Raw genomic sequence first — 11,931 nt, 5'->3', positions numbered from 1 at the left:
AGCAGATCACTTAAGGCCTTAAGCTCAGCCCTTTCGGCCTCCAGCAGAGCACGCATGCTGCATGCATGCTGCTCCCGAACCCTTGCGAGCTGCTCCCGAACTTTAACATTTATTTTACCAGGCGAGACAATTAAGAACAAAATTCTTATTTACAATACAAGGGGAAAAGGGAGGAGGGCTAAAAGATCAAACATGTTAAAAACACAGCACATAAAACTACAATTAAATCGACAATTAAATGAGATGCAACAAAACAACAATAAGCATTAAACACAGCAGTAAAAAGCACATACCACAACAGCAAGCATCAACAAGGACAGCAACATTAACACAGAGAGGCATAAAAACAGAGTGAGCAGACATGAGCGCTAGGGGGCATAAAAACAAGTAAAGGTGGACAGAGGGGGTGTGTAATGGAAGTGATACAAGTGCTACCCTACAGAGAAGGGAAGCATGTACAATAATCAGTGAGGGTGTCTGAAATAGTGAGTCTGAAGGCAGAGAGGGAGATGAGTTTGTCCAGTTTGAGGGTTTTTTGCAGAGCATTCCAGTCAGAAGGGGCAGCAAACTGGAATGATGCACGGCCAAGGGAAGAGGTGGAACCCTTGCGAGCTGCTCCCGAACCGCTGCTGGGAGCTGCCGAGTCCTCTGGGCCTCCTCCAAAGGCCTTTGGGCCTCCTCCAAAGCCCTTCGGAACTCTTCCGAAGCCCTTGCGTGCTGCTCTCGAGTCCTCTGGACCTCCACCAAAGCCCTTTGGAACTCCTCTGAAGCCCTTTGGACCTTCTCTGAAGCCCTTGCATGCTGCTCTCGAGCCCTTGTGAGCTGCCCTCGAGTCCTTCCGCCCATCCCGTCCCTGGGCCTGGAGACCTGCTGGTTTGGGAGGGGCATCATTAGTTTTTTTTATTACAGAGGTCCTATGTCACCATAAGGAACAATTAACACAAGCTCACCTTTTTGTCCATGGTCCTTTGTTTGACTAGGAAGAAAATCAGATAAACTTAATACTCACTCTCATGATCTCACACATACAGTAGGCCTAGATGTCACATGAAAAGATTGGTAGGCAAATAGCTGTGCTTTTGTGTGAAAAGGTTTCTGCCCTACCTTTACATCTGACCCTCTGACCTCAAAATGACTGCATTCTAATCTATATGTCACCTTACCTCTGCAGTCTGTTGAGGGTTGGTTGGTTGGTTAGTGCAAGCCTGCCGAGCTCCATCTCTGTATTTCAAGTTTGGCCTGGGACATACCAAGTCAATGGGGGAGTGATTTACCCTGACTAAAGTGTAATGTGGAGGTTTATTCGCCCACACAGAATGGCGACTGCTCATTGTGTTATCTAGATAGTCAAGCTATATAATGTTTGAAAATATATTTGTCATTAGGCTACATCTTAAGAACACTGATGATACCTCCTCTTGTTTAGCCTACCCTGCTTCCCGTGATAGTCCAGTCCAATCAAGAGAGGGCTGAGGAAGCTTTTGTCTGATTTAATGATGGGAGAAACCTGCTGGCTTTCTGAAGCTCACAATATAGAGCCAAAGTCAAGGGCCACTTCCGGTTTAGGCATACACACCAAGAGATTTCATCCACCATTTATTTTCCCATAGGCGTTTCGTAAAATGCTTATAAAGTTAGTTTTACTTGGCCAAACCAAGCGAGACAACATGCATGCGCGTGCACATATATATCAGTGGCGGCTTGTGAGCTTGACCTACGGTCGCCAGCGAAAGAAATTTGGGCATTTTTTTCCCCCTTTTGCATTTTGAAGACAGATTTAAAGGAATATCTCATTTTAACTTAGCATTAGGATTACACTGTTGTGATGTCATTATTCAGTTTTAACCATCAACAATTGTTCCTTTTATCATTATTTCATTTCTTAGAGTAAATACTGTATATTTATTTCGAGATTTTTGTCAATTATTTGTGCTGTTATGGTTATTATTAGCCTAGTTACTCACTTCTACACTAGCTTAGATTGTGTTACTTATGGATGGAATTATAGTGAAAATAGATTATCCCCCCTTTTTGCTGGGGACCCCACTTTGAAAACCACTGGCTTAGGCTACTCATTCATTCATGATATATTATGGTATACAGCAGCCTACCTGTGACATCAATGTTTTGATTAATCTACTGTCTAAATGTAGCCTATTACTGCATGACTGATCCTATGATGTCATTGTAATCACACTCAGGTGTGCTTTCACAGGACAGGTGTTGTCCATTCAATCAGCCCACCTGTCTTTATAATTGCTGTCTTGCACTGTGTTTGTATGAGACTTGACAAAGGCTATACGGCTGAAACTGTTGTAAAATAGCGTTAAATTACACTTTCTTGCATCTAGGAACCAGAGAGTGTCTTCCCCTGCACTATCAACATACTTGTTTAGTTACATTCCAATTCATCAACTTTGGAGCGTTATTTACCCCCACTTCCCGACATGCTAGGTTGACATGCTTGGTCCCAATCGATTCCTTTTTTCTTCTACTTTTATATGGTATAAAAATCACCACTCACGCGTTAAAAATGAACTCGTTGTCAGTCATGGATTTACGGGCCAAATTCAGTTAAAAAATGTGGGAGTTTAAGGTTGCGGTTTTTATTATGCTGCTATGCAGCATGAAACATATTGATACAAAAAAATAGCGCTGCTTGGTGGACCATTTGCAGGCCGAATTTAGTAGAAGGCCCGGATAACTTGAAATGAATTGACTTACCGTACTTACACATCCATGCCGTCTGTAGTGTAACCGCATGCAGCCGAGACGTTGCAAATATCCCAGTTTTCTGATGTTGCAAATATCCCAGTTTTCTCGGTCTCCACACTCCGTACCGCGGCCCGCAACTCAACTCGTGTTGGCTCGTAATCCAATGCAACGACTGTCTGGCTTGTGAACTAACTTACTGCTTGATAAAAAGTATATACACATAAGGGGGAAATATATAATATGCTGCTACTGTCGTCAGTGTCGTGTAAATCTATATATTCAGTCAGCTCATCACAGCAAAGTGGAATTTTGATGTCATCACTTCCTCGTAGTGAACTGGATTCAGCGTTGAGAGACTCATTCAACATTGGGCAATACAATGTAAATCTTACCGATCTATCCAATCAACAACCAATTAGGTTGGATAAATTAATTGTTTGGTATTGATTGGTGAGGGCGGGTTATGCTCCAGCTAAATATGATTGAAAAAGACATCATTTCACTGTTCCTTGTGAAATGCATGTGTTTTCAACCAATAATATTTAGCATGAGATAAATTACCATGGGAATCAAACACCCTAGGGGAGGATTTTTTTCTCCTCTACCCCCCCGAGGGCATGACCAGGGCATGACAGACTGGCACAGACTCTGTCTGCATGCCACTCCATCAGTGCCCTCACTGTTGTTGAAGCATTTTAAGAATAGCATGATTTTTTATTAAGAAAAAACTTTTTGTGAAACTGATTGATATTTTATTAAAAAAATATATATATTATTATATAAAATCCCCAATCTCTTCTAGAAAATAGAGGAGGACCATCCTCCTATGCCTAACTGGAAAAACCTCCTGTGATATATATATATATATATATATATATATACTGTATATATATACTGTATATATATATATATATATATATATATACTGTATATATACTGTATATACTGTATATAGCGCTGAATTGCTTTGTTTGGTGGCCAGGGATGACGTATTTTGTAGGCCAACGTGGAAGTCCCTGCACTTCCGGTTCCCAATGGGATTATTATGGAGCTAAATGGATACGTATTTTATTGTAAATGCACAGATTATGAGTCACAAATAGATAGTATAATTTGTAAACACAAAAATCCACAAATTAATCCAAAATCCACAAATAGAATTCAGTGACTTGTACCGGTACTTCAAAACCGGAATTTTAAAGAGTGCAAACGTCTGCACATGTGAGTTGTATTCTGTTTGTAGATTGTTTTGCATTTTGTTTTCTGAATTTTGACACTATTGTACCACTGTTTTGGGGCGTACATTTCTACAAATGCACTCTTCACAATTTGCAAACAAACAGTCTAACTTGTATTTTCAAACCACTGTTTCAAGACACCCATACAAATTATGTGCAAATCATGTTCAGTGTTCAAGTGTCAAAGTGGAGTTCAAGCGGAGAGCGGGGCTCAACTGCAGCTCTAAAACTCCTTGTTCACGAATCCATTCCAGACACCGCTCTCTCTTTAGGAATGAATTGCAGCATCTGCGATTTGTAAATTGCATAATTTCATATTGCGATTTTTCGTTACTTTGGTTTGATTAATTGTTCATCTCCCCCACCTTCCACCTATCCCCCGCTCCATCCTGTGCAGGTACCTGGTGCTCGAGCACGTGTCTGGTGGGGAGCTCTTCGACTACCTGGTGAAGAAGGGCAGGTTAACGCCTAAAGAGGCCAGGAAGTTCTTCAGACAGATCATCTCTGCCCTGGACTTCTGCCACAGCCACTCAATATGGTTTGTCGTGCTCCGTCATTGTCCATTTGTATTGCTTTAAATCTGGGTGGGGAAAGCAGTCCCTCCCTCATTATCACCACTGAGGTGCCCTTGAGCAAGGCCCTGGCCAGCAGATCGGACTGTGGTTAATTAGCAATTAGTCTTAATTTGGAGAAACATTAGCACTAACAATAACACTGCTGTGAGATACAGGATGCTAATGCTACAGTCATTATATAGACCGTTTGCACAGAATGGTCACTCTTCCAGCTTCATGTTTTTTTTCTTTTCTGTCCATAACGAACACCGCAACAGGAAGTGAGCTGGGGTTCAATTTAGAATGTTTTTGTTGTCAAGTTAAAACCGTCTATACCAGAGCTTTTCAAAGTGGGAGACGGGCCTCCCCAGGGGGGCTCCAAACAGTTTCAGGGGAGGCTCAGTGATTGGAAGTGAAAAAATGTGACATTAGTTATCAAAAGGAGATCAGATAGAATAGCCTAAATGTGTGTGATTTGGTTAAAGAGATAGTTCAGAGTTACAGTCGTTTTGTAGTTTAGTCGTTCTTTGGTTTACCAGGCTAACCATACCGGCGAAAATGGATTGTCATGATACTCATGGATGAGGAACACACGAGACGAGGTGTTTAAGGTGTGAATATTCCGAGGAAGTGACGTCTGTGAAAGTCTGAGGGAAAGAGAAATCGGATTTCCTATACACTGGAACACATTTTCAGAAGCGTAATGCCCATTGTAACTGAGGGGGCAATCCCTCAGATTTTTGAGAGGTAAAAAAAAAGTTTCAACTTGACGTTTATTTATGTTTGTAGTTAAAACAAAAACATAAATACTGTATAGGCTACATACAGTACAACACAAAAGGCTGTTATTTACCCTTTGTCACCACCTGGTGAGTAAATATATGTAACTAAAACCATTAAAATTGACAACCGGTCCGCAAGTTTTTTTTCCATGTATCTACCAGTCCTTGGCACAAAAAAGGTTGGGAACCTCTGTTCTAGAGGACACTAGATGAGACTAATGGAAGAGAAAAAACTTCTACCTTCTGAAAAGGCAATACCAGCCAAAATAAACATTGTGTTACATTGCTTTGAAACGTGTGGTCTCCCTTTTTTGTCAAGTCCATTGAGCCTGGGCAGTGGCAATGTACTTAGTCTGGTGATTATGGATCTTTCCAGGAGGCTGAGCAGTTTGGAAAATAGCCTTATGGTTACACCTGCTCAGTCTGTTAATTTAAAATGAGATATTCCTCTAAATCTGGCTTCCAACCCCCCAAAAAAAAATTGGCGCGCACACATTGTTGGCTTGCATGACACCCCTGCATTTTGATGCTATCTTTTTCCTGTTTCATGTTGTCCTCCAGTCACAGAGATCTGAAGCCAGAGAACCTGTTGCTAGATGAGAAGAACAACATCAGGATAGCAGACTTTGGCATGGCGTCTCTGCAGGTCGGGGACAGTCTTCTGGAGACCAGCTGTGGGTGAGTGGAGGAGAGGCCATGCTGCAATGCAACTTTCTTTATTGTTGGTCGTAGTAGCCCTGTGTATATATATGTGTGTGTGTGTGTGTGCACACACACACACATATATGAGAAGTACAAATTTCTTCTTATTTAAAGACATGTCATGATGACTGATGGCAGCAGCAGCTTCAGTTCCTTGTTATTTCTGCAGCTCAGTTTGTGTGGTGATTGGTCCCGGGACGCTCAGGGTTGTCTGACTGGGTGTTGCGCCCCCGGTCTGGGGTCAGGGCGCACCATAAAGCAGTAGACACGGAGAGCTGTTAAAAGCAAAAGGTTTACTGCTGCTCACAGTGGATATTTACAGTGAGACTGCAGTTCACATTTGGAACGTTGAGGTCTATGAAGCTGGGGTTCTGGGTGAACTGATGCCAAAACAGTACATAGACCCAAACTAACTGCTTGAACCAAAAAACTACAAGTAAAATAAACAAACACACGATACTAAACCAAAACAGGAGAAAACAAAGTCAAAAGAAAATACAGTAGGAGTTCACCCCTGCTGCTTCATGCTAACAAACAATAACACAAGCATCTCTGCCGGGCAAGGCGATATCGCTTGTTGTCGATCTGGTGTTTTAGTTGCGGAGCACACCGCGCTCACTGAGCCGCTTCGATAATTTCATCCGAAATGACCGAGTCTCTCGCCGTTCCTTGCATCTGCTTGACGACTTCGGCCTCGGCACTTACGGACAACAGTTTGCGAATCCCATTGTCTCTCCGGGTAGTAGACATTTTCCGAGAGCCGTAATGCTAGCCCGCACGATAGCAGCGTCATCAACACGCCCTGTATCCTGTCGTATTTAAAACATGAGCTGTCGTGCGCGGGACACGGACATTGCACTAGGGGGCGCCGCGGGTGGTTATGATCGCGCTCACAACGGGCAATTGTGTTCACACATAAACTCCATCCCAGTAATGTGTGGATATATGTGCAGGAGTTCAATGCATGTCTCAAACGGCCAATGGCGGCACACTGGCACAGACATAGACTAATAGTTTGATACATACCAATCTGGGAACCCAGAGTCTATTTTTATTTGAAAAATAGACAGACTCTGGGACAGCCCTACCGTTTTTCCCAGCTTCCTGTACAGCGCGCCTCTCCTGCCACCATCACTTCCTTTTCTGCGTCCGTGCTCCACTGTTTACAGTCTAAATAAATAGCAAAAAATTTCTACTGTTGTTGTAAGACGAGTTGACGTCTTCTATGCAGTGTGTTTATGCGTGCGTGTGTTTTTAACGTTATTAGTGAATAGCCGAAATGGACGCGGAAAAGGAAAGCGCAAGTGACGTAAAAAGCCACCGTCACTTCCTTTTCCGCGTCCATTTCGGCTATTTGCTAATAACGTTAACGCGTAAACACACTGCATAGAAGACGTGAACTCGTCTTACAACAGTTATTTTTCAAATAAAAATAGACTCTGGGTTCCCAGATGGACTGACCCGTTACATGGTACCAGGAAAGCAAGGCTGAACATACAGTGCAACAAACAGGGCATCGGGGGTCTCTCTATACTTGGATGATGGGGACATGTTTTCATTTCATTAGATGGAATCTGTAAATACCCTGCATGAGTAAAGCATCACATGACTCTTCCACTTGATGTGACGTTAATGGTATAATGTTAAATGTCGCTCAGCGAGAACCGCGGACAAGCTGCCCCCAGCAGTAGGATGAAAATTGTGTTCTGGTTTAATTAGATTGCGTTTTTCCTTTGACACTACTGCCGTTTGAGTAGTGCAAATTGACTGGGTTAGCATATATTAGCGTAATTAAATATGACAGTATGGCAATGATGAAGTGTGTGTTTAGACTGGGAGTCGTGTTTGTGTAGCGATGGAGACCAGAGCAGACTCGTTACTTGGCTGCACTGCTTACACACTGTGCGATGAGGAGAGGTTCAGCAGCACACCGTCTGATCGCATCACAGTCTGATCACATCCCAACCCCACACCCCAACCCTAGACCCTACCCCTACCCTGGCTCTCCCTCCCCTGCACCCTCATCTCTCCTCCTCTGTTCTCTCCTCCTCCACATTTCCTATTTTCTCCCCACCTCCCCCCTCTCCTCCCTCCTCCCTCTCCCTCCCTCCTCCACTCTCCTGCTTTCTTCAAATGTTCAAATGTTATCTTTATTCTGTATATTCTTGTTACTGTGTGTTAGCTAGAATCAGCTAGACATACTTTCTGTGAAGCCCTCTGAGACATGCTTGTGAATTAGGGCTATATAAATAAACTTGACTTGACTTGATCACAGTCTGATCTGATCGCATCACAGTCTGATCGCATCACAGTCTGATCGCATCACAGTCTGATCTGATCACATCACAGTCTGATCACATCACAGTCTGATCACATCACAGTCTGATCTGATCACATCACAGTCTGATCACATCACAGTCTGATCTGATCACATCACAGTCTGATCACATCACAGTCTGATCACATCACAGTCTGATCACATCACAGTCTGATCTGATCACATCACAGTCTGATCACATCACAGTCTGATCACATCACAGTCTGATCTGATCACATCACAGTCTGATCGCATCACAGTCTGATCGCATCACAGTCTGATCACATCACAGTCTGATCTGATCGCATCACAGTCTGATCACATCACAGTCTGATCTGATCGCATCACAGTCTGATCTGATCGCATCACAGTCTGATCGCATCACAGTCTGATCACATCACAGTCTGATCTGATCGCATCACAGTCTGATCGCATCACAGTCTGATCACATCACAGTCTGATCGCATCACAGTCTGATCGCATCACAGTCTGATCACATCACAGTCTGATCACATCACAGTCTGATCGCATCACAGTCTGATCACATCACAGTCTGATCGCATCACAGTCTGATCGCATCACAGTCTGATCACATCACAGTCTGATCACATCACAGTCTGATCACATCACAGTCTGATCGCATCACAGTCTGATCACATCACAGTCTGATCACATCACAGTCTGATCTCATCACAGTCTGATCTGATCACATCACAGTCTGATCACATCACAGTCTGATCGCATCACAGTCTGATCACATCACAGTCTGATCACATCACAGTCTGATCTCATCACAGTCTGATCTGATCACATCACAGTCTGATCACATCACAGACTGATCGCATCACAGTCTGATCACATCACAGTCTGATCTGATCGCATCACAGTCTGATCTGATCGCATCACAGTCTGATCACATCACAGTCTGATCGCATCACAGTCTGATCACATCACAGTCTGATCGCATCACAGTCTGATCACATCACAGTCTGATCACATCACAGTCTGATCACATCACAGTCTGATCTGATCACATCACAGTCTGATCACATCACAGTCTGATCACATCACAGTCTGATCTGATCACATCACAGTCTGATCACATCACAGTCTGATCACATCACAGTCTGATCACATCACAGTCTGATCACATCACAGTCTGATCACATCACAGTCTGATCACATCACAGTCTGATCACATCACAGTCTGATCACATCACAGTCTGATCACATCACAGTCTGATCGCATCACATCGCATCACAGTCTGATCACATCACATCGCATCACAGTCTGATCGCATCACAGTCTGATCGCATCACAGTCTGATCGCATCACAGTCTGATCGCATCAGTCTGATCGCATCACAGTCTGTTGTTGTTGTTGTTGTTGCGTCTATACAAATATATATTCGAATGTTTTCCTAGAACACCAAAGGTTTATTCACCTTATGTAGAAGAGGCAGTCTGGCTTGAGAGACTAACAGGAAGTGTAAACACAATTGGTTGTGTTTACACTTCCTGTGGCAGAGCTTATCTCTGCAGCCTGCTTCCAGTGAGTCACTAGCTTTGACCAGAGAGACGATCTCTGGTCAGAGCAGGTAAAACAGACGGCGTTTTGAACAGGAAGTCGTAACACAAACGTGTCAAGTGGGCGGGGCTACATAAGGTGAATACAGGTACGAAAACTGACTGGAGGCGACCCTTAAGTTAAGTTATCCTTTATTGTCCCCATGGGGAGTTTCACCCTCTGCATTTGACCCATCCTCTACTAGGAACCTTCCTAGAGCTATAGGAGCAGTGGGCAGCCGCAGTGCAGCGCCCGGGGACCAACTCCAGTTTACCAGTGCCTTGGTCAGGGGCACTGACTGTTCTGTTGGTCCAAGTCAAATGCACTATGGTCAATTGCGATTCATATCGCCAAAACAATCGGCTTGTGACCAGGCTTAAAACTCTTTAAATACGGGTTTTAAAGAAAGGTCTATGGAGAAATGAATGAGGAATTCACAGCCTAAGTGACATAGTGTTGCCGGCTGTTAGGTTAGCATCACAGGAACCTGCATTCAGGCCAGTTCATGTTCAGTGCAGATAACAACAAACAAACGTCCACATCAGATCAGGCAATACAAAGTTCTGTTAATGGAGTTTTGATACGTTGGCTCCTATTTTACAAAGAGCGCAAGCTGTCACAAGCGTGTACAGAAAGCTTCACCTACTATATATTTTGCAGTTACTTGGCTGCTGGCCGTGTTCCCCCTGTTTATACAGTACTCTGAGCAGTGTGTGTGTGTGTGTGTGTGTGTGTGTGTGTGTGTGTGTGTGTGTGTGTGTGTGTGTGTGTGTGTGTGTGTGTGTGTGTGTGTGTGTGTGTGTGTGTGTGTGTGTGTGTGTGTGTGTGTGTGTGTGTGTGTGTGTGTGTGTGTATTAACAGTGTTGGTTGTGTGTGTTGCCTAGTGTGAATCCTTTCCAGCATAACCCGCTCTGTGCCTCTGCTTTCACAGATCTCCACACTACGCCTGCCCAGAGGTTATCAGGGTAAGTGCTCTCTCTCTCTCTCTCTCTCTCTCTCTCTCTCTCTCTCTCTCTCTCTCTCTCTCTCTCTCTCCCTGCCTGCCTGCCTGCCTCTCTCTCCCTCCCTCTCTCTCTCTCTCACCCTGCCTGCCTCTCTCTCCCTCTCTCTCTCTCTCTCTCTCTCTCTCTCTCTCTCTCTCTCTCTCTCCCTCTCTCTCTCATACAGTAATAGCAGCTCCAGCCGTACGCTCTGCAGAATGGCTCTTATATCATTGCTCTCTCATCTCTGTATTTACTGTGTTCTTTTTTCCGTGCTGCCCCCCCTTCCCCCCCTCATTGGATAGAAATGCACTTTACATGTGCCATGTTCTCTCCAATACATTCTGTAACACTGATCAAAACAGCTATTGGTGATGTATGTATATATTATTATATATATATATATATATATATATATATATATATATATATATATATATATAGCATGAGAGCAAGTGTGTTGTGGCGAATATATCGGCCTGCGGCCTCGTGGGATAACAGCTTATCAGCGGGATATATTCCACAACACCACGCAGCTCGAGTGCTATATTGCTTTTATAAAACGGTTTCCAAGTATAATAATATAATAATAATAATACTATAAGTCCGACTGGCATGGTATTCTGATAGAGTCAGTTGAAACACTACTGTAAGGCGGGACCGCAAGAACGTGCGGGTGATTTGATTGGATCGTTCTGGAGACTGAAGTTGACATTGGCCAATCCTGGCGCTTGCTGAGAAGCTGAGAGCTTTCTGGAAACCCCGACAGGCAGCTCGAGCGCAGCGCTGCATTCTCAGCGCTTGCTGAGAAGCTGAGTGCTTTCTGCAAAGCCCGACACCAACTAACGTTACGGGGTTAAATGCGGGGTTAACAGCCTTTTTTTTGCAAAGAAGACATTAGCCCGCATCTATTCTTGTACAAAACATAATTTTCTGCGAAGTATTAGTAAAGTTATAAGCGAAGATCGATTCACAAGGATCTGACAGCTGTCTCCGCCATTTGTTTTTTTTGAGGTAACCAAAGGCTTTTAGTAAGAGAGATGCCATGGCAACCAATAACCCATGGCCATGGGTTA

The 11,931-nt window shown here is 43.7% G+C and overlaps 1 protein-coding gene across 1 annotated transcript in view; it reads left to right on the top strand.

Moving 5' to 3' along the window:
• LOC310791019 (serine/threonine-protein kinase BRSK2-like) overlaps nt 1-11,931 on the top strand; it is a gene marked incomplete at both ends in the record, with an annotated part of 186,091 nt that overhangs the window by 119,830 nt on the left and 54,330 nt on the right. The window contains 3 exons of the mRNA XM_083652735.1: nt 4,351-4,491; nt 5,851-5,967; nt 10,807-10,840. Of these exons, the coding sequence (XP_083508861.1) occupies nt 4,351-4,491; nt 5,851-5,967; nt 10,807-10,840 (292 nt within the window). The remainder of the gene's footprint in view (nt 1-4,350; nt 4,492-5,850; nt 5,968-10,806; nt 10,841-11,931) is intronic.

Source organism: Poromitra crassiceps (assembly GCF_964638095.1).
Source record: "Poromitra crassiceps genome assembly, chromosome: 16".
NCBI lineage: Eukaryota > Metazoa > Chordata > Actinopteri > Beryciformes > Melamphaidae > Poromitra > Poromitra crassiceps.
Note: the sequence above shows the minus strand (reverse complement) of the source record. Positions and strands in the feature narration are given on the sequence as shown.